The sequence below is a fragment of the Xenopus laevis genome, chromosome 3L (genome assembly GCF_017654675.1).
Source record: "Xenopus laevis strain J_2021 chromosome 3L, Xenopus_laevis_v10.1, whole genome shotgun sequence".
Lineage (NCBI taxonomy): Eukaryota > Metazoa > Chordata > Amphibia > Anura > Pipidae > Xenopus > Xenopus laevis.
In genome coordinates, this window is record NC_054375.1 from 27,771,990 (window position 1) to 27,799,897 (window position 27,908).

Consider the following 27,908-nt stretch of genomic DNA (forward strand, 5'->3'; position numbering starts at 1 on the left):
TACATAATCCCTGAGGCAGCCAGGGGTATATTTACCATAGAGGTACTCAAGGGCCTGTGCCTAGGGTGGTCGCTTTAAGGGGTGGCCCTTGGATACTTATATGGTTAAAAAAAAAACTTCCTCTGCTTTCCTACTAAATCTGGCAACAGCGTTGGGGGGTTCAGTGATCGGCACAAGCAACATTACGTGCATGCGCATTGCTCCATCACGTCACAAGGGGGCTCTCACATGTCCGGTGTCTATAGCAACACCGAACTGAATACACTACATGGTGCATCCCCTCCAACATTCCTTCTCCTACCCAGCTTTCCTGTCCCATCTACGGTACCTCTGTCATTGGTTTAAGGCCAGATGGAAGATTGGTTTACTGATGAACAAAGTAATATTTTGCTCTATTGCTCAGTATGACAGTAGATGCTTCCAGCATAAGTAACCAACTTTTTCTATTCTTTCCAGCCCCCGCTGCGACAGGACAGCACAGGGCATTCCTGGAAACATTTATCAGCAGTGTTAAAAGTGATTTTAAAAACTATATTAATTATAAAACCCGAACTTTACTCTATAGACAAACTGCACAGGGTAACCCTTAAAGGAGAAACAAACCCTTAATAAAGAAAAAAAACAGAACTCTGCTGGACAGAATCTGCACAGAGAGCTAGGGGCATATGCCCGGGGTAGCAGCTAGGCTAGGGGGGGAAGGAGGGAGGGTCTATGTAGGGTAGAGGGTAGGTTTTTTTTTTTTTATTAAGTGTTGGTTTCTCCTTTAAGGCATCCCTGGACAAGAGAGATGGTGGATACATCGCATTGGTGTGGCTGTTACATTAGGATGTTCACACATGAAAATTCCTTCCACTGCTGAAGCAACACTGCACTCCAGTGTGCATTTTATGCAGCAGAAATATTATATTAAAATGCATCATTTCTATAACTACTTCAGATATTCAAGAAAGACATTTTGTAAACACAAACAATGACCTAATATTTGTTCATACATTGTTTACCTAATATATACAATTCAGTACAGGATACAGTTCTTAGATATTTTAGTTGTCTCTCTCTAAGAACCTGAGGTCTACAGATTTAGTATAATAGATTTTGGAAATCGATGGGCACCCTCTGTGGCTGATACTGTATGTGTTATAGCAAGGGTGGGTAAGGAGGTACATATTTTGTGCAAACTAATGCTTATAAGGATTATTTGTGTTCAAGGTGCCCTACTTGAAGAACTAAAGGCAAATTATAATCTTTACAATGTGTCCAGCTCTGCCCTTCCAGTACAAAGTAGCCCATCTTCCTTACAACCTGGGACACCAGGAAAAAAAACAGTGAGTCCCTCCTACCCAGACTCACTCCTCTTTGGGGTGGTGGGAGAGGTATGTTGCAGCATTGGTATTTCAGAGGACCTTATAACTGGGGAGGGGGGGCACGGGGGTGTGTGAGGGCCCTTGGGGTAGCAGCCCTGGTGCTGCCATCTGCTTCATGTTGATCCATGTGTGTTACTTGATTTCACCCAAGATCTATCTCAAATTTTACTACTATTAAGAAAATTATTCAATCCAAGGATTTAAAAGAAATCACATCATGAGTTTTACCAAGCTCCTACATAAAGTAATACACTATGGGAGTTTTCTCCTTTGTGCTTTCTCTTGTTTTTAGCCTTTCATTTGATGTGTGAGTGCTTTGAGGACCCTACACTTTTGAGGGCTGCAATAACTTTGGATACAAGTCCTTCACAATCGACTTCTTTCTTTGTCTCATCTTCTTAGTCAATAGTACATGCTAGTCCTACACCTTCGGCATCATGTGCTCCACTGCTATGCATATTACTTTTCTATGTAAAACAGCAGTTCTTATCCTGGGAAAGCTGTAAATCTTCCCAGAATAAATCCAACCCTCATTGATTTTTAAATCCAATACTAAAGAATATCATGGCTCCATATAATGTTAACAGAGGAGCCAGCCTTACAATAACTATCAATAAAGCTCACCATAATCAGTAAGAGCAATCGGCAAAATGACCTCTTGACATTTTCAATACAAACTCTATTTTCTCTGTGAATAATTATGCTTGTTGGTATGCATGCCTCCCCATCTACTGAAACCTTACTTGCATAAGTTGCGAAATTTAAAAATTGAGAAGTTTGCATGAATCATTCACTAGGTAATAAACTAGTCATGTCCACACTGCATTCCTTTACACTGAGTTTGTAACCAAGACCTTTCTAAAGCTCAAACAGTTGCCCTTCATCACAGTATTATTCATAACACGTATGTTTATTACTTCATAAAACATCACTATTTTCAATAGTATATCTTTATAATTTAAATTTTTTTAAAAGTACATTAGCGTAAATGTTGCCCAGAGAGTAATGACAATATTTGTCAAGGTTCCTTGCATGAAGGAGTTTCAGCCTGTAGATGTCCAGGCTGCTGCTAAACTACCACTCTGAGTTGCCACTTGGGCCAGGATTTTAATGACCCAGTTGGTAAAAATTATTCCTACTACAATATTAGTAAAACGTAAGACATATAAGTAGATATTGTAGGTCCAGCGCTTTTTCCAGTAATGGTGCAACCTTATTACTAGTTTTTTGTGGCTCACAAACTATCACAAACTATTATTGTATAACTACTACTACTGGGTAGTATATATGTTTGCTGTATTTGACACAGTGAGTGGCTTAGTAAACATTGATCTATTGTTTCTAGAGGAAAATGTTTATACATGCCTAAAGAAAGTCTTTAAGATGCTACTTGACAAATATCTTCCCTTGTTAGCAAGGAATGATCTAGCAAAGCAAAACAATACATTTATGGTTTTTGACAGAAAGGTTAAAGGAACAGTAACACCAAAAAATGGAAGTATTTTAAATTAATTAAAAGGGAAGGGAAAGGCTTCGTGCACTTGGGGGTGCCAAATGATATGCACCCCCAAGTGATTGTATCGACTTGCCTGCTCCTATCAGCAGAAAACTGCACCGGCCCGGGGTTATACCAGAGAGCACCAAGGAGCGATCCTCTTCCGGCTTCTTCTTTCTTCACATTTTCCGGGGGCAAACGCATGCGCAGTTGAACAAAATAGCCGTCTTTTTAGTTAAAGTCCGGCTTTTCGTTCTACTGCGCATGCACAGCCGCACGAAGGAAAGAAGACAGAAGAGGATCGCTCCGTGGTGCTCACTGGTATAACCTCGGCACCAGCCCGGGGTTTCGGGTAAGTCAAAACAATCACTTGGGGGAGCCTAACATTTGGCACCCCAAGTGCACAAAACCTTTCCTTCTCCTTTAATATATAATATACTGGTAGCATGCACTGGTAAAAGCTGTGTGTTTGCTTCAGAAAGACTACTATAGTTTATATAAACAAGCTGCTGTGTAACCACAGCCATTCAAGCTGGAAAAAAAGCACAAGTTACATAGCACACAACACCTAATCCATGCCCAATACAATGGTGCTATCTGTTCTGTGCCATGTAACCTGTGCCCTTTCTCCTTTTATTCCAGCTTCAATGGCTGTTTCTGAAGCAAACAGGCCAGTTTTAACAGTGCAGAGCAACAGTACATTACAATTTTAATTACTTTGATACACTTTCAGTTTTTGGTGTTACTGTTCCTTTAAGGATGATTAAAAAAAGCATGCATTTAACATGCAAGTTAGCTAGGTCATTTGAAACTTTATCAAGTACAATGCAATCTTATAGATTCCTGGAAAATCAACACTGCGAGTATGCAGTGTAGTTTTGGTCCCTCTGTTTTTAAAAAAAAAAAAAAAAAGATACTAATGAGCCGAAACCAGAAACGCAACTAGACTGGTAAACTAGGAAAAAAGAGAACAACAAAAAACAAGGGCAACCCCTTTACACCCCTGATAATGTAATGGCTAATTCTACTTATCAAAGACTACAGCTTGTTTCATTTTGGTACTTGTATGTATATGCACTGGGGGGGTCACTTGGAGGGGAATGGGGATGATCAACTATTGTCTTTTTTCAGTCCAAATATAAGTCTAGTTTAACTATGTGGAGGTAGATACTATTCATTATCTGGAGCCAATACCCATGGATTAAAATTGAAAAGTATTTTTTTACAGATACCAGAATATAGACAGAACAATACTGACATTGATGCACAATTAAAAATCATACACAAAAGTAACATATACATACAAACTGCAGAGTGTTTTCCTTGCATGAAATCACTGCTGCTGATTGTGAAGGTCACTGGAGTATGCTTGGAGCCTTGCCAGATGCAGGACATATCTGTGGCAGTTCAATGCAGACTGTTTTGCTTGAGCCAAAATCTAAGGGCAGAGAAGAAAGCAATATTATGCAACAAGTTACAATTATGCCGTTTATGTAAGATTAGAAAATGGAGCTTCTTGACAAGATAATTTGGCCAGTAAAAATAGAAAAACATCATATAAGTAAAATAATTTTTCATGGGGAAAAAAAAGGCATCCATAGCATCACTTTTAGAACTGGAAGTATGTGGTATATGTAATTGAATAGCTGTAAAAAAAAAAATGCTCCAAAAACTCCTTACAACAAGAATAGAAGGACTAGAAAATAATGTGGGAAATCGTTTGAGGCTGGGAAAGAGATTGGTGTTACAAATAGCATAACTTTTAGTATGTTATAGAATGAATAATGCTAAGCAACTTTTCATTTGGCCTTAATTTTTTTCTTTTTTATAGTTTTTTTTAATTATTTGCCTTCTTCTTCGGACTCTTTCCAGCTTTCAGATGGGAGTCACTGACCCCATCTAAAAAACAACTGTTCTATAAGGCTACAAATGTATTGATACTTTTTTATTACTCATCTTTCTAGTCAGACCTCACCTATTCATATTCCTTTCTCTTATTCAAATCATTGCATGGCTGCTAGGGTAATTTGCACCTAGCAGCCAGATTTGTAAACTAGAGATCCGCTAAATAAAAAGCTAAATAACTCAAAAAATGAAAACCAATTGCAAATTGTCTCAGAATATCACTCTCTACATCATACTAACAGTTAAGTTAAAGGTGAACAAGCACTTTAACAAAAGCAGATTGGAAAAGGCTTACTTTGCCACTGTTACTGTTATATCTGAACCCCTTTCTAGTTTATATTTTGATATATTGTATGTGGAAAATGCTTGCTATGAGGAAATTTTCACATTATTAGTGGCCTTTAAACATCTATGGGGGTTATGTATTTTATTGTAGGCTGGCCATCCACATTTTTACGGTTATTTATGTGTAATCTGTTCATAAATTGCAAGAAAACTTGCCGGTTTTAGCTATATTGCTCCACCTACTGTTACAGGAGGAGTAGTGTTCATATAATGGATCCTTAACAATGCACAGTTCTCTGTTGTATATTAACAACATGAATTATTACCCAAACTTTGTGTAGCTAATTTTTTACTACCGATTGTTAACAAGTTATCTATGAAAATGTCTGTTGCTGAGTAAACAGAAAGAAAAAAGAAGAAAGTTAGTAAACTCCATGAGTGTATTTAATTTAGCAAAGACAGACATTCACAATTGGGTGGCACACTGTATGCTAAAAATGGTGTCAGAAGAACAGAAAACCAAGGTGAGCAATATTATCATCATCTAAAATATATATATCATGACATTTTTTTTTGCACATATAAGCATTTGATTAAACCATTGTTTAGCATGAAATTCACTGTTTATTGCATTATACTGTTTTTTTGGAAGGAAGGTAATTGAGACTAGTGTTAGACTAGTGTTTTGGGGTATGGTTATGTTGGAATCGCTAGTTTCATTTCGTAAGGACTATGACACACTCAAACAAGGTTTTGACCAACATCATTCGGGAAGAATCTTAGCATTCACATCTCCCTTCCTTGCTTTTAACCCCTTTCAATTTGTATTCATTTGAAATTCACTGTCTATGGCAAATTCAGGAAATTCTAACATATGTGTTCCCTGCAAGTGCCATCATCTACTTGCCTTTTACAGTATATGGCAAAAAAAAAACCACAACAGAGAGGACTGCACTAAACCAGTTTCTCAGTGTTGTTAAAAAGAAAGAAAATAACCTTTTTACCTACGTTACATGCTTTATCTAGCTGTGCTTTATTTCTAAGTCACTTTTAGGCTCTCTCAGCTCAGTGGCACATGTTCCTTATTCAGGGGTGCTTCGCCAATGAGGCGAGTTGAGGCTGTCGCCTAAGCCGGCAGCGCCCCACTAGGTACCAGGGGCAGAAAAAATGCTGCTCCTGGTACTTTAAGAGCGAATTTCCGGAGGAGGGGGGGGCAGCAGCAACTGCTGCTGCCTCAGGCGGTGGAGGGGCCACCCCCTGACCTTATTCCAGTTGGCAGAACAACACCTGAAGAAAAAGCTAATGCTCTCTGAACCACCCTGTGGTGTTAAGCACTGATAGGAAAGGTTTCGGCTCTCTTTTTTTTTTCTATTGGCCAATATCAGATACCAGGCTACTATCCCTAACAAACCCTGCTATAAGTACTTGTCAGGTTATTAATATTAAAATCTGTTGTACACTGCTTTAGGTATCTTGGTGCTGTGTTTCCAGACTACTAAAAAACCTGGAGCAATAACAGAAACTTAATTATTTGTATACATGACAATTATATATGTAGTAAGTAATTTATCAGTCATTCATTCAGATTAGAAGAGAAGATACAGTGAGAGCTGTGTGGAATTCTCCCCCTGAATCAGTGACAGATACATTAGCTTCAAGAAGAGGTTGGATGGCATTTTTAGCAAGTGAGAAAAGACAGGGTTATGGAAAATACCTTTCATCAGCGCAAAGGTGATGCAGGGACTGGTCTAATTGGCATCTAAAGGCAACACTGCAGGACACTGCATTTATTAAATGTTTTTTTTTTGCCAATAACTATTTTAATCTAACTAATTGGCGGTAGTTAATTTTTCTGCACGCAGTGCACATAAAATTGTAGTGCTGGATTGCAGCAGTGGATGGGGCTTTGCCTGAAGCCTCGCTGACCAGGTTGACGGGGCGGTAAAAAAGTCGCTCCTGGTATCTTTTCTAGTACGAGAGAGTGCAACTGCTCTATCTGAACTAGTGGTGCGGACCCCTCCCCCATGACTCCCTGCTGTGCAGGAAAGTTAAGCACTGGGAGGCGAGGGGGGCGGCATTGCAGGAGCCACCTCAGGCAGCTCCTGCTTCAGAATCACCACTGGGGAGGAGAATGCTTATTTTCACTGGAAGTTTAGTATTGTAGCACATCCTTAGGTGTTGGCAGCAGTAGCAGTGGGTCTGCTTTGGGTCCACCTGAGAGTGGCAGCTTACTACAGACTCTCCCCAGTCATAGAAGCCATACTGTCTCACAGATACAGTAAGGGCACACCATGTCTCTCACTTCAAGGGCTAGTAAAATAACTAGTAAAATAATAATTCCAGTGGCCCTTAAACTGATACATACAGCCTGACAGCCAGGAGCAACTTTACATAATATTTCAGATGGTTTTTATCTCTGAGCTACAGTGGGGAATCCCCACTTATGTGGCAGTCCTGACAAGGACAACCTTTCCTTCCACATCCTAAATAGAGTGTGTTTTTCTGCACTGGGGCTCCCTACTGACTTTTCACAAACATAGTAATATGTAGGACCTTACAGCACCTTGCTTTCACTCTGCTGCTTCTCCTTGAGAAGAGCACTTCCTTTGCAGCACTTCCTTCTTCCTGTCAGCTCACATGGGTGGAGACTCCTCCCCCTCCTTACACACAGAGGAAAGACAAGTGTACATAGCTCCCCTACACTTCAATAAAGGCATTTTATGTTAACTTAATCTCTGTGTAGTTATAATTATTTATTGCATGTATTATAGTACATGTTCTCCATGTGTAGTTGTGCATACTGAAAGATTGCACAGCGCTGTGTATCTTTGTAGTGCTTTATAAATAAAGTTATACATAGACAGATTTTTTTTAATTGTTCAGTGGTGAGCACAATGTTCCATTTTGTTATAGGTTTTGTTATTTAGTAACATTAATTAAATCCAAGATCTGAATATTTTTTGCATTGTTTGTTTCAGCATAGACATACTAGGGCTTTTTTACTAAGTGCATGATATGGTGAAGTCCACAATGGTCCCCATTGTTAAATTACATAGGCAATGATCTCATACACAATCTTATATCATACCTCCCAACCATCCCGTTTTTTCGCGGGAGAGTCCCGATTTTGACAGCTCAACTCGGGTTTGTTACTGAAATGTCCCAACTTTCTCTTTGATCTCCTGCACTGAACAGCCAGAAATGAGAGCCAAGAACATTCAGCAGGTGCATTTAGATACTTCTATATATTAATATAAACATAACAATTTAACATAAGCAAAGAAGCTATTGTAACAATTTAAGATAAACAGATCTCTTGGGGAAATTGTGACTTGCAGCTTAAAGGGCAATTCACCTTCATTAGCAAAACTGTAATAACACATAAAAAAGACAGAAATGTGTTCAAACTTCCAAAAACTGCCAAATTTTGTAAAATGTACATGGTATTTAGGGGGTGTAGCCACAAAAATGGGCATGGTCAAAAAAAGTTTTACCGCTCGGCAAATCTTTTTGTCCCTCTTTCTATTTCCAAAATTTTGGGAGGTATGTTATATTTGTCTAGTAACCCATAGAAACATAATCAGCATTTAATGAGTAATCATTTAATGGTGAACTTTTAAAATTAACATCCCATAAAAAATACAAGCAACTCTAATAATAACTGTTTGCTCATTGCTTTTGCTGTTTTTGACTCTATTCTTGTAAAAACAGTTTATGTAACCTAACATTAGAATGAGCTGTTTACCTGCTGGGGTGTGGAGTTTAAGAGCTTTTAATTGTCTACAGGGGTGCTGTGCCAATGAGGCAAGTTGAAAAACTCACCTCAGGTGGCAGTGCCGAACAGGTTACCAGGAGCAGCAAAAATGTAACCCCATGGAAACTTGTAGGGGGGGGCCTCCAGCTGTTAACCACTTACAGGAACAATATCAAGTCAGAATAATTTTAAATAAAAATATTTCTGGTTTATTTAAAATCACAAAAATTTCAAACAGTCACCCTTGCGGTTTTACAGCATTCAAGCAACATTAAATTTCTTGCCATAGCTCACCTTAGTTTCCACCACAGTTTCCTTAAGGCTTATCCCAGATCTCAGGGATAAGCCGGACACCGGACTCCTCCACTGCTTGCTTCGGTAATCCGGTGCACCTTAGCACCCCTTTACCACTCCGCCAAGCCTTCCCGTCTCTGTAATCCGGTGCACCCCTTTACTATTACTATACCCCTTTAGTATCCTCCCATTAAATACATTGACTCTAGGGTGTGACCTCCTTTTATACCATCTAGCACTCTGGGCTCCCTCTGCTGTTGGGGGAATAAATGACACATTTTTATCCTTGAGCACCACCTGGTGGCCAATTACATTACACACATTATTCAATCAACTTTCAACCACAAATCAATTACAACATTTGGGTCGCCCTCTTACAAAATAAGTAACTTTAAGAGCTGAATTTAATGCAAGAGAGCAAAATTGCGCTTTCCCATTAGCGATGTGACCCACACCCCGGACTGCTTCTGGCATAGCAAAGGTAAGCGCTGGAGGAATGGCATAGCAGCAGCCGCCATAGATGGCTAATCTTCCAGAAACACTGCTGAAATATATTCTATGGGGCAAGTAGGTTATTCTGCTCAAATAGGAAATAACGAACCCTAGTATTGTATCTAATAGAACTCACAACATTTTATTTTTATCTGACAGAAAGAAAATAACCACCATGAAATACAGTTTACAAAAGATGTCCATGAAAAAGATGAACATGAAATGCTCTACAAGATTGAAGATGTTCCACCATGGTATCTATGCATTTTCCTTGGATTACAGGTATTTTTTTTATAAACTCATAGCTAAGCTAATAGCTGTTGAAGCGATACCGACATGTTCCATGCCCCCAATGTCACTGAAACAGCACAGAAGATCTTTAAGCTGTGTCGGAGGGTCGCGTTAACGCAGGTTAACAGGGCTGGGGGTGGCTTTGAGGGGAAATATTGCGGGTGCAGCACCTACTTGATACTGACACGTTCCTATGATTTTTATGGGAACGTGTTGGTATCGCTTTAACAACTCACAGAATCTATAACTGTACTCTGCTACAAAATTAAAACAAAGAATTATAGGAAATTAAATCACCAGCTGAAATAGGCTAAAAGGCAATTGTAGTAGGCAGTTTAATTATGTAAAGTTAACAATTGAAAAATTATTTCAATTAAGTTACACAGAGTTCATTGCAGAGGAATTACAAATGCAGGTAGCCCTTCAAAGCTTTATTATTACATGTGTGCCTATGGCAATGAGTTAATGGGTTAATCTTGTCAGCCCGATATGCACTATATATTGTGGTTGTAAATAACCCTGTAATTCCCCTGCCGGTCCACCGCATTCCTTACCTGGGTGTTAAACTCTGAAGTGCATAGGTTCCTCTTGTAAAATGAGAAGTCTTTAACAGAACTGAAAAGTATTTAAAATTGAACAAATATAAGAAAATAACACTGACAACGGAAACCATAATAGTGTATAACTTTTTTTTCCCAGCATTACTTGACGTGTTTCAGTGCCACAATAGCCATACCATTTCTACTGGCAAATGCCCTGTGTATTGGGAATGATCAACAGACTGTGAGTCAGCTTATTGGAACCATATTTACTTGTGTTGGAATCACAACATTCATCCAAACAACAATTGGCATAAGGTATATAGTTTTTGTTTACAATGTTTTTTTTTTTTATATATATTTAATGGGCAAAGGGGGGGGGCGTTTCTACCATAAAGTGAGGTGGCACTTCTGCATTGAAGGCTGGGACCCAGCAGTCACTTGTTACTTACTTCACTTCATTGACTAGGGGCCGGAGACATTCCTTTGCTTTCTGTCTGGGAGCACAGCAGAACAAAAGAGCTTTTATCCCCAAAAGAAAGACTCTACATCATGGGGCACTTAAAATGGTAAAACACTGTTGGAAAACAGCAAATCAAGAATTTGCATTAAAGGGATTACTCACCTTTTAACTGCACAGAAACAATTTCTAAGACCCAAACCTGACCCGAACCCGCAGCCCGCGACCCGAAATGTAACCAGCATATTTACCCACTTTGATCCACTACCCGACTGCCTTATCCGCAACCTGCTCAACACCATCAAACAGGAAGTGATGTTGCTGCAAACTGGAAGTGGCATCATCAAAAGTGGGCGGGGACAGAAACACGTTTTGTAAAATTATAAAAGGACTAAAATATAGGCAATATAACATAAGATAAGAAATTTCGATCAGACCGGCAACCCCCAGACCCGTAACCCACATCTAAACCCGCACTTGAAAATCCTACCCTCATTCCGGAGATTACTGCTTTTTTTGCGGGTAACTCGCGGGTACCCGACCTGCTGCAGAACTTTAAGTTATAGCATGTCCTGTTTTTAGCAGCTTTCAGATGGGTGTCACTGACCCCAGCAGCCCAAAACTATTGCTCTGTGAGGCTACAGTGTATTTTTTTTTACATTCAGGTCCTCTCCTAGTCATTTTCAAGGCTCTCATTGAAACTACTGCTTCTAGGCTAAACTAGATGTGCAGCCCATCTAACTGGATTTTCTAGAAGCGTCCCAGATTTTTATCATGATCTAGGAACACTAGTCTAAGGTCCCTTCCATGCACACACAAAGATATAGTTTCATTAGACATTTTGTTTCTGTAAGGGCTACATTTTTGTTTACCTCCTCCCTAGGCACACATGATTAATAGCAACCCTTCCTCTCTCTGCTGCTGGATTGAAGCAGTTGTACCACTCATCTGAAGGATGTTAGGATTCTTATAGACAAGCACTTCTAACATACAAGGAACAGTAACACCAAAAAAGGAAAGTGCATTAAAGTAATTAAAATGTAATGTACTGCTGCCCTGTATGCTGGTAAAAGTTCTGTGTTTGCTTCAGAAAGACTATATATTAAATAAAAACAAGCTTCTGTGTGGCCATGGGGGCAGCCATTCAAGTTGGAAAAAAAGTAGAAATGCCCAGGTTACATAGCAGATAACAGATAAGCTTTGTAGAACAGCATGGTGGTTTTTCCAGGCTTATCTGTTATCAGCTATGTAACCTGGGCCTTTTCTCTACTTGAAGAATAGCAGCCCACATGCCTACACATCAGATTTTATTATGTTTTAATTACTTTGATACACTTTTCTTGGTTTTACTGTTCCTTTAACTCCTGCCTTTTCCTGCAGAGGAACACCTATTTGTCAAATATATCTCTGCTGTATGATTTCGCTAGTGTGGAAAACACCCAAGTGGAAAAACAACGCCAGTACAGGGAGAACACTCCTTGTAGCTTGTGACCTCATTACAATAAACCCCCTAAATACATAAAAAATAATAATTACAGTTCATGCTTTGTTTGTAAAACACATTTGTACACAAGAAATATAATGTTTTGAAATACCAGTGCATAGTTTTTAGGTGTGTCTCAATACAAGTGTTTATCATCAACATGCTCATTGTCTGCGAATTTTGTTAATTGATAGAATTGTTTTATAATTGCAGGCTGCCAATATTTCAGGCAAGTGCTTTTGCTTTTTTGGTTCCAGCTAGAGCAATTTTATCCCTCGAAAAATGGAAATGTCCACCTGAGGGTAAGCTGTTCTGCATGTTGTTTCTTTGCTAAACACTAAGGCTATTGCCACGTGGGGCTGATATTTGGCCTGTTGAAAACTGCAGGTTGAGAATCAGACCCTACACATGCAGTAGCCTTCTGCACCAAAGAGCTTTATCTCATTGTTTCACCATAGTGCCTTCACATTCATGTTATGGATTCACCAGTGCACTTTCTTATCTATAAAAATATGTTGATTGTGGTTTAATTTCTAATTACAGACCTTGGGATACAGTGGGACAGAAAATACAGCTCTCCAAAATGGGAAAATATTGTTGTGCCGCATTTGCTAGTCAAAGCAGAAAAAAAATTCCACAGTGCCTTAATTATATTATTTTAAACACCTAGGGAATTTCAACTGGAGGATTGTAGTTAGGGAAATGCTCTATATCACCTCTTATAAAGATGAGAGCAACAATAAGAGTAGTTCTTTAAACTGCTTGCCTGACATCAACTCCAAAGAACATCTGAAATAAGGTGACTAATATGTGGAGTCAATAGACCACAGTTACTTAGCATCATCATCATCATCATGCCAGAAGTCTGTGACCTGACCATTGTAATTGTAAGGTTTTACCAGGGGCACTGTGCCAATAAGGGAGTTTTCAAACCATAAATTTAGTGCAAGAGAGCACAATTACCCTTCCTGCTAGCGCAGAGAGCTGGGGTGAGGGGTATGGCATTGCAGCCTCAGGTGGCTCCTGCACTAGAAATGGAGCTGGGTTTTACAGCACTAATATGACTATGGCAAAGGTTTACCATTAATCAAATCAATAATAGAATTAGTGACAAAAGAATAGTTGAACTTTAACTATATGCAGTTTTTAATGTAGTAAGAGTTAGTTTGTTTTTAATGCTTCTTTAAAACAAATATATGCAACTGTAAATAAAATGTATTTCTTTTTATTAACAAACAGAACAAATTTATGGAAATGGGACTGCGCCTTTTAACACTTCACATATCTGGCAACCAAGAATTAGAGAGGTAAGGTAATAATATTCTGTACATATTATTCCTTCTGGCAGTGACTTAATGAAAAGTTTAGTCATTGATGGTAAATGTATATACAGCAGGGAAAAAAAGTATTGAACATGTCAACGGTTTTCTCAGTAAATATATTTCTAATGGGGCTACTGACATAAAATTTGCACCAGATGTCGTTAACAAGAAATCCAAACAAATATGCCCATTAATTAAGTCATGTGTAATAAAGTGAAATGACCAACCTTTTAACTTTTTTTAACCTGCCTGCCAGTTGATCCAGAGGAAGGCAAAAAAACCCATCTGAAGCCTTTCAATTTGCCTCAGAGGGGGAAAAAATTCCTTCCTGACTCCAAAATGGCAATCGGACCAGTCCCTGGATCAACTTGTACTATGAGCTATCTTCCATAACCCTGTATTCCCTAACTTGCCAAAAGCCATCCAACCCATTTTTAAAGCTATCTAATGTATCAGCCATTGTATCTCATGATCAGCCCCAGACTTTCTGAACCAATGTGGGTGAGTTGAGCTTCATGCTGCCCCCCTAAAATCCTGCCGCCCTAGGCCCGGGCCTTGGTGGCCTTTCCACAAATCCGGGCCTGGGAATGACGCAGGGAATAAGTATCGAACACACTTAATATTTAATACTTAGTAGAAAATCCTTTTTTGGTAATGACAGCTTCAAGACACCTTGATGCCTAGTTGCATGTATTGCTCAGGTGTGATTTTGGCACATTCTTCCCCACAAACTGTCTTCAAATCTTGAAGGTTCCAGGGTGCCTCTACTAAGAAATATGAGCTTCAGTTCTTTCCATAGACATTAAATTCTAAGGCGGGTGATTGACTGGGCCATTCTAGCAACTTTATTTTCTTTCTCTGAAACCAATTGAGAGTCTCATTGGCTGTGTGTTTAGGATCATTGTCTTGCTGAATTGTCCACACTCGTTTCATCTTCAGCATCCTAATAGATGGCAGCAGATGCTTATCAAGAATGCCCTGGTACATTTCTCCAGGGCCGGGCCAAGGTAGTTTGGCACCCTAATCAGCGCCCCCCCCCCCGTCTGTACCTGTGCCAGCAGCCAACAATGAGCCCAGGCCCAGCCATATTTATTAATACTGTACTACAGCAGGCCCTCACTGGAACATTCAGAAGCTTAGAAATAGGCATGTAACCAATGCCATCAGTATGTTTTGAAACAATAAGGTTGCGATGGTCTTGAGAGAGCACTTCGCTTTTGCCCATTATGAGATGGTTCAGGTGTAATACCTTTGTAATGAGAACTGGGCATTTTCTGTTTATGGGAGACAAACTGGTGTAACACTGGACTCTTTTACCTAGATGGGTCCTTGCTAAGTAAAGGGAAAAGGGAGAGGGTGTTTCGCAACTATACCTCCTGCTGTATATTGAAACCACAACAGAGGTTTAATACTTACAGATCAATGATGTAGCATAATATGTGATCAGATCCAGTCATAGGTAGAGCAGAGTTCTGTGACATTAGAGAGACTCGGTAGTTTGGAGTAGAAAGACATGGTTATCCATTAGAATTGCATGAATGTGTACTTTCCAAAAATAATATGGTATCCTGGGGTAAACCAAACGTGTACCTTGGTATTAATGTATGGCAACCAATCAAATGTTTGCTTTCATTAGTCTTCATGGAGCTGGCTGAAAAACGAACTGGCTTCTATGGGTTACTGCCTAGTGTTGATAAATGACTGTCTCGTCTATATGCTTTTATCTGTCTGCTTGGGAGAGCCTTTCCAAAAATACACAGCATCAAACAAAATTAGACTATCTATATAAAAACTAAAAGGGTGGTAACACTACTTATTATAATAAACAAGTGACAAATGCAGATTTATGTGCATGCTGTAATATGCAATACTGTATCTTTCTCATACAATGTAGATTCAAGGTGCCATCATAGTGTCAAGTGTGCTTGAAGTTCTTGTTGGACTAAGTGGCTTACCTGGAGCACTCCTCAATTACATTGGACCTCTCACAGTTGCACCAACAATTTCCTTGATAGGACTTTCTGTGTTTGAAGCAGCAGGACAACGAGCAGGCTCTCACTGGGGCATTTCAATACTGTAAGCATTCTTTTTCCAGAATAAATGTAATTTCATTTTTTTTTTACTGATCTAGAATTGCTAGAATAAAAAATGTATATATAAATTATTTTACAATGTGTTGCTGAATGTAATTTATGTAATATTAATTTTAAAAAATCATCTATTTTTAGGTCACTGACACTGATTATAATGTTTGCACAGTACCTGAGAAATGTAACTTTCCGTGTTCCTGGTTATAAATATGGAGAAGGCCTAAAGATATATAAGATACAAATCTTCAAAATGTTTCCGGTAAGGACAAATATAGCCATATTATGAAGTACACACATGATATATATATATATATATAGAGACAATAAAACAAACCCAAGAGTGCAGATTAATCCCAGAGGATGTTTTGTCATATATTACTTATCACTACTTATCACTGCAGAATAATTGGAATGCTGTGTAGCAGGATTTCAAAAATATAGTCATGGACCGAGAGCCATTTTTTAAAAGTCTGATACATTTTATAAAGTCATTTCTTGTGGTATTTTTATAATGTATCCACTTTCATGACTGTTGGTCCAAAGTGGCATCCCATAATTTAATAACAATAGATCATTTCATAAGCAAGGGTTGAATGGCTTTTTAGCAAAGGAGAAAATACAGGCTTATTCAAACTAGCTTTTAGGACAATACTGATCCAGGGGCTGGATCAGTATTTAAATTAAAATGTACAAATTAGGTAAGTGACTGTTGGTTTTCTAGTTGTTCAGTTGATTTCAGATAGTCCTCTACAATGTCTCTGCCTTGTCCAACACATTACTGCCTTGCCATGCTAGCCCTTAATATTTATATATATATATATATATATATATATATATATATATATATATATATATATATATATATATATATATATATATATAAATATATACTCCAACAAAGTGTCAAGAACAGACCGCACTCCAAGGACTTTTCAAATGTGAAAAAAGTTATATTTTATTTCGACGTTTCGGCGCCATCTCTCGGGCTGTCCTCTTGAAAAGTCCTTGGCGTGCGGTCTGTTCTTGACACTGATTATTTTGACCAGCACCCAGGCAGTGGATATGTAGCTGTGAGTGCACCAGGTCGGACTTACTATATATATATATATAATATATATATATATATATATATATATATATATATATATATATATATATATATATACACAGTCATATGAAAAAGTTTGGGATCTTTCATTTCCCAGGAGTACTGGGGTGTTTTCTGAACAAACATTTTTAGTGAAGCAGTATTCAGTTGTATGAAATTAAATCAAATGTGAAAAACTGGCTGTGCAAAAATTTGGGTACCCTTGTAATTTTGCTTAAGAGGGGTTCCAAAACTTTTTGTTATGACTGTATATAAATCCTCTTTTGATTTGCTTATTGACCTTAAGAGACACATTTGTGTATATGCAAGCATATAAGCCTTTTGATGGAATCCTTATCTTGACAGGCATTCGCTTGTAATTGTCATGTCCACTTTAAATCCCTGGACATGTATGCAATGGTGTCAGGGGGCCTATCGGCTCCCAGCGGGAGTAGTCCGGACCAAGGAGGAAGCCCAGGAGTAGTAGCAGGGCCGCTCCGACCATGAGGTCTAAGCTGGCAAAGAATTTGTGGAGTAATGGAATGAAACTTTGCTAGGGATGTACTCTTTCGCTAAAGAATTGTCCTCTACGCCTGTAAATTGGTGATGAGTGGATGGGATTTCTGGCGAATTTTCTCTAGTGAGCAGTGTGTGATTTTATTATGTAAGCAGAATTTACCAAAATTACCAAATTCACCTGCAAATGGTGTGCGGAGGTAGGCCTGGACCCGCCTGACCTGTGGGTTCCGCTGGTATAGGGCCAGCCCGTACATCACTAATGGAGACGGCCCCATGAAATACAGTAGCTGGCTATACTGAGGAACAATAGGGCTTTCCCTTATCTTCAACATCGTTATGGTGTGGTGGGGCTCCCAGCATGATTTGATGGACATTGTGGGTGTAATAAGTTAGTTCCAAAAAGGTCAATGTGGAATTTGACAGATACACCATCCCCTTTTTAGATGTAGCCGAGTAGAAGGGAGGTACACTCGCATAACTTGGGACATGAAAAAGAACCTTCTGCAACATCTCTACAAAGGCATTGGAATTATATAGAAGAAAAATGTTCCTTTTCTAAAAGGGGGATGCCCAAGAGTATACATGAGAACCATCTGTCTTCATCGGTTTATAGAACATTATAGGAAGCAGTGACAGGTGGATAGAGGCATGTTGACAGTAGCTGGTTCCTTTTGCTGAAAGCATCAGTCAAAAAGCCTAATTTGGCATAGTACCTAGGTGTTTGCTGTGTTAAAAATATGAATTTATTTTATAGTCATTTTCTGTGAAATAGGGTCCAACGGTATTTCCACACTGGGGCCTTCCACAAACAAATATGAGCTTTACTTAACCTATCTCTCTCTATCACTCTATTTCTCCTACTCCCTTTTGTAGATTATAATGGCCATTATGGTGGTTTGGCTGCTGTGCTACATTTTAACGCTAAGTGGTATATTTCCAACGGAGGAGAAAACATATGGCTATAGCGCCAGAACTGATGCAAGGGGTGAAATAATGACAAGTTCCCCATGGTTTCGTTTTCCATATCCATGTAAGTCTATTTCTACCACTGGCTAGATATTTTGATACCGAACACCATTTTATATAAGTTTTTATCAGAATTTCATCATACATAAGTATTTAACAGATAAGAATATGACATAATGTAACAGTTTTTTTCTCATTTTCTTACATCCACAACATCACATCTCAGTTATAAAAAAATAAAAAAATACTTTCCACATCTTAAAATAAAACTTCCTCTCCTTATCTCAGTGGATGCCGTGTCCATTGGAAGGGTCTACTGCAGGGATCCCCAACCTTTTTTACTCCTGAGCCACATTCAAATGTAAAAAGAGTTGGGGAGCAACACAAGCATCAAAAATGTTCCTCGGGGTGCCAAATATAAGATATATCTGACTATTTGGTAGCCCCCATGTGGATTAGCAGCCAGCCTACAAGAGGCTTTGTTTGGCCACAAATCCGGTTTCAATGCAACCAAAACTTAACTCCAATGCAGGAATTAAAAATAAGCACCTAGTTTGTGGCCCTTGGGAACAATATCCAAGAGGTTGATGAGCAACATATTGCTCACGAGCCACTGGTTGGGGACCACTAGTCTACTGCAAATCAAGCAATTTGTTTTTATTTTAGCTTTTTGCTCTCTTAATTGCTGGTCTATTCCATCCATTCCATCTGACTTAGCACTGTAAATGATTTTACTCAACTGCTTTCCTTACATCTGATTTAAGCCACATAGGGTGGTCCTTAATGCATTTACATTTATTTTCCATGGTGTAAAATAAGAACAGTAACAGTTCTGAGCTGAAATTGTAATGTCCCAGTCAACCCCTTGAAGTAATGATCATATGGTGCAATGATTTGCTTTGCTGACAAACATTGCAATGTTGCAATAAACAAATTAACTATTATTGTTACAATTACCTAGGTGTTCTAGTACTTTTGTGTTTTTTATTTTGTTTTGTGTTGCTAGAAACCACTAGCTCAGATATAATTAGTGGATGGGTTCTCAACAATCTTTGACATGAAACTGGAACAAGACATTTACAAACCTGCCTCCAATAAATGTACTGGTAATATTAATACTCCAGTTAGTATCTGTGTAGCTAGTAAAATAGTTAAAACCGGCTGCAAAACTAGCAAAGGTACATACATCTAATACAAACAATTTTCTGGATCTTCTATTTGAAAAATGCCTCCTGTTTATGAATTATTGACACCCAACAAACTGTATCTTTTATGAATTATTGACACCCAACATATACAATGCATGAGACCTTACTTCTTTCGTATTAGAAGAAAAGATCCCCAACTGTCTACAGTTCTAATTCTGTACCAAATAATTTTTATGCTTTAATGTATTATAGGCCAATGGGGATTGCCTACTGTAACAATAGCCGGAGTTCTAGGAATGTTTAGTGCTACCTTGGCTGGCATTGTTGAATCTATGGGAGATTATTATGCTTGTGCTCGATTATCAGGAGCTCCTCCGCCACCTGTTCATGCTATAAATAGGTAATATACACAGCTCTAATATTTTATGAGAAGTATACATTTAATGTGAAATACCAATACCATATAATGCAGCCTTTTCAAGCTGGAACAAAGGTTATTTTATTGTTGTTTTGCTGCTGCTTAGAAGGTAAGTGAAACATTCAGTCATCCATATCCTTGATATAAAAAAAGAAAGAAATGGACTTAAATTCAACGGCAGCTTCCATTACACCAGATTTTAAACACAGAGGTAACGATCACTGAAAATCAGTAAACAAATTGATACGTACAACATTTTTTACACTGTGATGTTGGTGTATTTGGTTGCTGCTTTCTTATACGGCTTGATAAATTGGCCCCTAAATGTACTGCTTTGTGCAACGAATTAATCACTGTCCATCTTTAAACACAAGCATATACAGTGAACACAATTAGCAACGCAAGCAGAATCTACCATTTATCAACATTCAAATTTGAATAGTTTTTAAAACTCCAATGAAACAATAGTCACAAATGGCTTGTAATTTAGATCCAAATATAAAAAGTGCAAAAAGAAAAACTGAACAATGTGCTAAAAGTTTTGAATACCACTAACAATTTGAGTTTTTCCTGACAATTACTAGCAAAAAAAAATATCCGAAAACGACTTTACTATTAATTGCTGAAGTTTTGTATTAAGAGTTTTTCATGGTTTTTATACTTAATAAATCTTGAATTTTGGAGAAATAAAAAAAACTGGAATAATGGATTTGTGAAATAATAGAAATCCAAATGTTGGTAAATATGCCCCTTGCTGTACAGCTGATTCTCACGAACTGTTAAGAAATCCAAATCTGCATTTAGCAAACAAAAAAAAAAAAAAAAAAGTTTCAGTGTAGACAAAGTCTGATTTTGTTCATTTTTCTAGATGATATGGTATGGAAGTTATTTAGCTGTAGGAGTCAGAAAAGAAGGGCTTTTACTTTTATATCATCTGTTTTTATAGAGGGGTTATTCACACTGAAATGACACCACTGTTTCAGATGCCACTAAATTGACCAGTTTTTCTAACAAGAAATAACACTGCTTTAAAAAAGAAATTTCTGTTTTCTAGGGGAATATTTATTGAAGGCATTTGCTGTATTATTGCTGGTTTACTTGGAACTGGAAATGGTTCTACGTCATCAAGTCCAAATATAGGCGTTTTGGGTATAACAAAGGTAACCGTTTTATTAAACCAAAGTACAGTGTTTTAAGTTTTTTAAAACCATGTTATATAATACAAATATAGACATAGGTTACTACTGTTGGTCCAGTTTTTGATTGCATTTCCAGGCTAGCCACCTTCAGCATTGGAATTGTCGAAGAAGCCAGAAACAGGGGTTCCCAAGGGGTATTACATGATATTGATCACTGATGAGGGCATGGACTTAACAGTAGGAAGTTTATCCTCTCTATTCCTGTACAATATGCACAGTTCTACAGGAGAAATCTAGGGCAGTGATCCCCAACATGTAGCTTGTGAGCAACATCATGACCAACCCATTGGCTGTTGCTCCTAGTGGCCTATAAGCAGGAGATTATTTTTGAATTCCTGGCTTGGAGGCAAGTTTTAGTTACATAAAAACCAGGTGTACTGCCAAAAAGAGCCTCCTATAGGCCTTCAGTCCACATAGATGTTACTATAAAAGGTTGGGGACCCCTAATCTAGGGTATAATTAGGTGTAGATTCATCAAAATGTGAGATTAGAGCTCACCACAAAAAAATTCACTCACTTTCTATTCACTCCTATCACTCCTATAAACAAAAGGAATCCTGGGAATGAATTCCAAACAAGCTGCAAGAAAATCCCATTTACATTGGTTTATCCTATTGGCTGAAGCTTACCCACTGGGTTTTTAAAGCAGAAGCCAGGATAATAGCTGATAAGATTCCCAACTACAGACCAGTTTCGTCTTTCTTGAGGCTCATCAGTGTAGTGCAGGGTTATCTGATCAGCTTAGATAGAGTTACTGTGTGGCTTCTGCTTTAAAAGCCCAGTGGGTGAGCTTCGGCCTATAGGATAAACCCATGTAAATTCCTTGTTTGGAATTCATTTCCAGGATTACTTTTGTTTAATTAAATCTGTGTCTCCTCAACCCAAATGACTTGTATATTCATTCCTATGGGATTTTTAGAATTGTATTTATCAAACGGTGAATTCTAACCTATGTATCAACACTCATTTTTGCGGTCTTAGAGGCTTTTGGAACCACGACTAAACTCAAACTCGAAAATTATGAATGTCATGACATTTATTAAAAAATCTGAATTAAAAAAGTATGAATGAAAAATTACGCTGAACGCTGCGCTAAAAAAATCCGATTACCTTGAAAACCTCTACAAATTTGAGTTTTTGTGACAATTCCTAGTGGGAAAAAATATGAAAACCTCTAAAAGTCCAAAATTGATTTTAAAGAGGTCCAAAAAGATCTGCGCAGCTACCATTTGACTTCTACAGGAACTCGAAAACTTTTACCTGCAAAGTTTTGTATTAGCGGTGGTTTTTACACTTAACAAATCTCGAATTTAGAAAAAATTAGAAAAGCACAAATTTTGAGAGATTCGTGGAAAAATTCTAAATTTGATTGTTAGTAAATGGGCCTCCAAATCTTTGAATTCTCATTTACCAACATTAACCTAAACTGTTTACAAGGATGATTTTTTTATTGTTCCCACCTTACAATAAATAGGGATGCACTGAATCTAGGATTTCACAAAGGATTCGGGGGTTCGGCCGAATCCAAAATAGTGGATTCGGTGCATCCATAACAATAAAGAGCTATCCCCTTAGGGCACTCTTTTTACTGCAGCCTTGTTGTCCCAGGCTCCCCAGCAGACAGCCATATTGCTTCAGAGGTGGAGACCAAAAAGGTAGTTTGAATGCAGTTACTACATTAAAGTTAACAGCAAATGCTATTAAATGTAAATTAATTGATGTATTTATTACAGATTGGCAGCAGAAGAGTTGTACAATATGGTGCTGGAATCATGTTTGTATTAGGAACAGTGGGAAAATTTACTGCTCTGTTTGCTTCGATTCCAGATCCAATTCTTGGTGGAATGTTTTGCACATTATTTGGTAAGAACGAGAGAGAGAAAGAGAGAGTGTTATGTTTTTTTTTTTACAGAGTTATGTTATGTTTGTGCATTGCTTCGCACAAACATCAGAATGTCTGTGCTCCTGTGTATTTAATAATGTTTGTAACATTAACAGTATGGTTCCATTACAGGGATGATAACTGCAATTGGTCTGTCAAATCTCCAGTTTGTCGACATGAATTCCTCGAGAAATTTATTTGTTTTGGGATTTTCATTATTTTTTGGATTAGCTTTACCAAACTTCTTGGACTCCCATCCCAACTTTATTCAAACGGGTGAGTAGAATATTGTCGTTGCATGTAAAAAAAAAAAATCATGCAAAAATTAGAAAGTAGGCATTTGCCATACTGCAATGCAGAAATATACAGACTGATAGGTACATAGGTAATTTGGATTGAAAAAAAGATAAAAGTCCAACCCTCTTAAATCAACCCCAGTTCACACAATGCATAAGCAGACCTTTCTATACACTCACAGATATAAACTGTATATACCTGCTATCACTACATTCCACAACCTCACTGTGAAGAGCCACTTCAAATGAAAGTTCTGTTCCTCAGATCTAAAGGGGTGGCCTCTGGTTCTTTGACATAGGATTATCAACTCAGTTTTTTGTGAGATTTCTCATGACAAATTACCAATAGCAACAAAAATCATTTATCAGTTTTCTTAAGCATGTAATAGCAAAGATAATCCGGATACAGGTATGGGACCTGTTATCCAGAATGCTTTTGACCTGGGGTGTTCTGGATAAAGGAACTTTCCATAACTTTGTTCTTCATACCTTACGTCTTCATACTTTACGAAAATCATGTTAACATTAAGGGGCAGATTTATCAAGGGTTGAGTTGTAAATTCTCGGGATGCCCTGAATCCACTGTTTTGGATTCGGCCGAACCCGTGAATCCTTCGCAAAAAGGTTCTATATACTGAACCGAATGTGAATCCTAATTTGCATATGCAAATTAGGGGTGGGAAAGAGAAAACATTTACTTACCTGTTGTGACAAAAAGTAATGTGATGTGATTTCTTTACCTGTCCCCGATCCTGAACCAAATCCTGCATTCTGTGCATCCCTAGTAAATTAGAATTTTCGAGTTAATCCCCCTATTCTAATGCAAATTTTAATGAGAATTATCACACCTCGACCATGGAAACAGTCCTATTTCGAATATTAGCCTTATAAAACCTGCCAAATTCATTTACAAGTCAATAGCAGAGGTCAGCTAAGCCATTTTGAGATGTTAATAGCCTTCCTGACATTCAGGTTGGAACCATTCGATCGAATATTAGGCATGACAATTTTTTGTTAAATAACCTCCCAGTCGAATTGTGAGTATATTGGTTGCTGGGGTCCAAATTACCCTACCAACCATGCACTGATTTGAATAACAGACAGGAATATGAATAGGGGAGGCCCTGAATAGAAAGAAGAGTAATACAATGTAGCAATCAAAACAAATATGTTGCATTTGCTTGTTTTTAGATGGAGTCAGTAACACCCATTTGAAAGCTGGAAAGAGCCAGAAGAAGGCAGCTAATAAATTAAAAACCTAATAAAAACATAAAGTTGGCTATTCTATTTCATACTAAAAGTTAATAACCCCTCTATACTGCTTACCTCCAACCCCCCAGCAGATGCAAGGCCTGTTTACACTGTAGTTATGCCCCAACGTGGCAGTAAAGTTTTCTGCTATATGTCTAGTTTGCTACAATTTGCTGCAACATAAACATCCCATGACACGTAAATATAGATTTGCTTTTTAATTGGAATTCTTTTAAAATTTATCAAACACAAAAAATACTTAATGTGCCAACTGTTTTATTTTCACTCCTTTTCAGGTTTAATAGAACTGGATCAAATACTGACCGTGCTTTTGACAACAGAGATGTTTGTTGGCGGATGCCTCGCATTTTTCCTGGACAATACTATGCCAGGTACTGCAAACACAAAACATTATGGGGATATATAGCATACAAGGATAAAGAGTAGACTAAAATCAATGAGGTATATGGGTCACAGCAATATTAATGTGCAGAGCTTCAGATATATTGTTATGGAATAAAAGCCAAGGTAGTAGCTTCTAGAATGAGTCTTTTTCCAAACTGTGGTCCCTTCACTTTAAGGCCAGTATTTCCTACAGAGAAGTACTTCCAGCTATCAATTCTATGTTGGAGCCAAGTGCTGCTCTTTCTAGATAACACTGCTTAACTTATTCTCCCAGAGTGTGTACCAGTGTTAGTTCTATCACTAACTGGTTACATCGTTAATGAGGTCCCTGATCTCACCTTACAATAAATAGGGATGCACTGAATCCAGGATTTCACAAAGGATTCGGGGGTGCGGCCGAATCAAAAATAGTGGATTCGGTGCATCCATAACAATAAAGAGCTATCCCCTTAGGGCACTCTTTTTACTGCAGCCTTGTTGTCCCAGGCTCCCCAGCAGACAGCCGTATTGCTTCAGAGGTGGAGACCAAAAAGGGAGTTAGAGGAATGTAGTTACTACATTAAAGTTAACAGAAAATGCTCATACCTTCTTCCACCATTAGGGGAAACTATCCAACCCAGGTATCTAGAGCATACAATGGGCTGGGACAAAGCAAGTACATAAGGTCTTATGGGTCCCTACATATTGATGTACTTACATTTTAAAGAAGCATGCTTTCTTTTTACACTTTATGAAAGTACCTAGAGTGTCAAACTAAAAGATTTTATTTACATATGTTGTTCAACATTAATAAATGTACTTGGACAAAAAAAAAAAAAATGGTGCTATGGTTCATACACTATTGTTTGGGGCCTTCTCCAAGATTGCAACTGTTTTCCTCAGCTCTCAAGGGCCAGTGGCTCAATTTATGCAAAAGTATTCTCTCAATCTATTCATATTCCATACTCTAGCCTCCTTGGTTCATATAGTCGTTGCTAGTGGTGTTAAAGGGGAGTTCACCTTCCTACACTTTTTTAGTTCCAGATAGTTCACCAGAAATAATGACTTTTTCCAATAACTTTCTATTTTGTATGTGACTGTTTTTCAAATATTAGAGTGTAAAGTGTCCCTTTTCACCTTCTAAAACAGCTCTGAGAGGGGGGTCGCCGACCCTGTAAACTATTCTAAATGGATACATTAAGTTAAAACATTTCTTATTTGTCACTGCTGAGCAGAATCTCTGGGTTTCATTACAGGCAGCTGTTAGAATTGATACAATAGTTGCTAATATTCCAGAGATGCTGCTGTGAAATGTATCAACTAAATGTTGTAAAATGTTAACAGTTTAGAGGCTGCACTTGTATTACTTACCTGACAGACTCACCAAAGACATGAACATTAAACTTTGATTTTGGGAAAAAATGTAAATTAGGGGCAGGTAGGGAAATCACATGACTTTTCATCGCAAAAGAAGAATTTTTTTCCATTTTCCTTTCCTGTTACTAATTTGCATTTGCAAATTAGGTTTCAGATTCGGTTCGGTATTCGGGCGAATCTTTTACCAAGGATTCGTGAATTTGCCCGAATCCCAAATAGTGGATTCGGTGCATCCTTATTTATTTTACATGCTTTTTTTTTTTTTTTTTTTAAAAAAACAACATTTTTTTTATGAATTAGTTTAATTTTACACCATCTCATATATAACCTCTGTAAGCCCGTTTCTATACGTTTAAGATTTGATATTTTAAAGGGGTTGTTTGTCTATAAATTAACCTTAAGAATGATATAGCGTGTAATATTCTGATACAATTTGCAATTGGTTTTAATTTTTTATTATTTGTGGTTTTTGAGGAGCAGTGCAAGGTCGACCCGAACCCGCGGGTGTCGGGTCGGCCCGCACATCACTACTGTGGAGAAGTTGTTACAATTTGTAACATCAGTGTTTAGTCCCACCTTCCCTGCCAGGATTTCAAATGATGCAGAAAGAGAAGAACTGTTAAGCAGCTGCATTTTCGCATAGATTTCAGCATTTATTCATACTTTTTGAAGAAACAGGTAACTGTAATGTGTATATTAGGGGTTTCTGTGTTATGTGGCCTGTTTATCAAATGTTGGTTTGGAAGCCAGAGTTCCCCTTTAAAGATGAACAACCCCTTTAATTGATAACGGTATTATCACAATAATGGGAAGGTAAAGAGCTGCACTGAAATGTTACAATGAGCAAATAATGTGTCATTAGCCCAACTTGCCCTAACCCATTTGGTTCCTCCGCTTATTTTATATAGGCACCCCTGAAGAACGTGGCTTGGTGCAATGGAAACAAGGAGCAAATGCCAACAGTGAAACATCAGAAGACCTGAAAAGTTACGATTTTCCATTAGGAATGTCGTTTGTTAAAAATGTACCCTGTTTCCAAAAGATCCCAATTTGTCCAGTTTTCACAGGATTCAGACGGCTTTCTGGTAAGGTTGAAGCAACCAAGGCAAACGGCGATAACGTAAAACAAAACGAGTGCACTAGAGTTTAAGGTTTGATACTTTTAAATGGGACAATATACACTTCTGAATGAGTGCAATAAATTGAGTTTTAGTGAACTCATTTCTACCTATTCTTTTTCTAGAAAACAAATGTGTATTTTATTATTTCTCTTGATTCTCAACGCTCATAGGGCTCAAGCAAATAGGAGAAAATCTGATAAATGAATCAAAAGGAAAGTGAAATTAAAGTGTAATTGCAATATCATCTCTTTACTGGCAGAAATATGACCAGTAGGGAAAAAGGACATTACAAAAAGCCTTGATAAAAGGTTAAGAGGTAAATATAACTCAATGAACATTAAATACACTGTGGGATGGGATGATTTATTTAGTAATTATTATAGTAAACTCTTCAGCAAAGAGTAAGGGTATGGAAAATTACTACATCATAAGCTATAGAGCTAATGTACATGATACACAGAGAGGAGGGCTGAGTTCATGATGCTA

The 27,908-nt window shown here is 37.9% G+C and overlaps 2 protein-coding genes across 3 annotated transcripts in view; one reads left to right on the forward strand and one right to left on the reverse strand.

The window, feature by feature from the left end:
- The window catches only part of LOC108710830 (vascular endothelial growth factor receptor 3), a 189,567-nt gene extending 185,190 nt beyond the window's left edge, over positions 1 to 4,377 (reverse strand). The window contains exon 1 of the mRNA XM_041586064.1: positions 4,164 to 4,377. The gene's annotated coding sequence lies outside the window, so the exon portion shown is untranslated. The remainder of the gene's footprint in view (positions 1 to 4,163) is intronic.
- A 1,095-nt stretch (positions 4,378 to 5,472) lies between these two features.
- slc23a1.L (solute carrier family 23 member 1 L homeolog) lies at positions 5,473 to 27,518 on the forward strand. Of its 2 annotated transcripts, XM_041586065.1 has the most exons (14): positions 5,473 to 5,573; positions 9,749 to 9,871; positions 10,580 to 10,737; positions 12,576 to 12,664; positions 13,602 to 13,669; positions 15,579 to 15,760; positions 15,913 to 16,033; positions 18,254 to 18,410; positions 19,747 to 19,894; positions 20,967 to 21,072; positions 22,845 to 22,974; positions 23,126 to 23,269; positions 24,837 to 24,932; positions 27,210 to 27,518. In XM_041586065.1, exons 1-14 carry the CDS (start codon positions 5,484 to 5,486, stop codon positions 27,449 to 27,451), a joined length of 1,854 nt encoding a protein of 617 aa, XP_041441999.1. In that variant the 5' UTR covers positions 5,473 to 5,483; the 3' UTR covers positions 27,452 to 27,518. The 2 variants fall into 2 exon arrangements, with proteins under 2 accessions (XP_041441999.1, XP_041442000.1); XM_041586066.1 differs by lacking the exon at positions 24,837 to 24,932.
- The last annotated feature ends 390 nt before the right edge of the window (positions 27,519 to 27,908 follow it).

What these genes read in the sequence shown, in the direction of transcription:
- slc23a1.L (XM_041586065.1), top strand. Translation starts at nt 5,484, where the DNA reads ATGAGTGTATTTAATTTAGCAAAGACAGACATTCACAATTGGGTGGCA. An exon ending in GCATTTTCCTTGGATTACAG is followed by an intron (nt 9,872 to 10,579) that starts GTATTTTTTTTA and finishes TTTTTTTCCCAG; the next exon opens with CATTACTTGACGTGTTTCAG. An exon ending in TCCCAACTTTATTCAAACGG is followed by an intron (nt 23,270 to 24,836) that starts GTGAGTAGAATA and finishes ACTCCTTTTCAG; the next exon opens with GTTTAATAGAACTGGATCAA.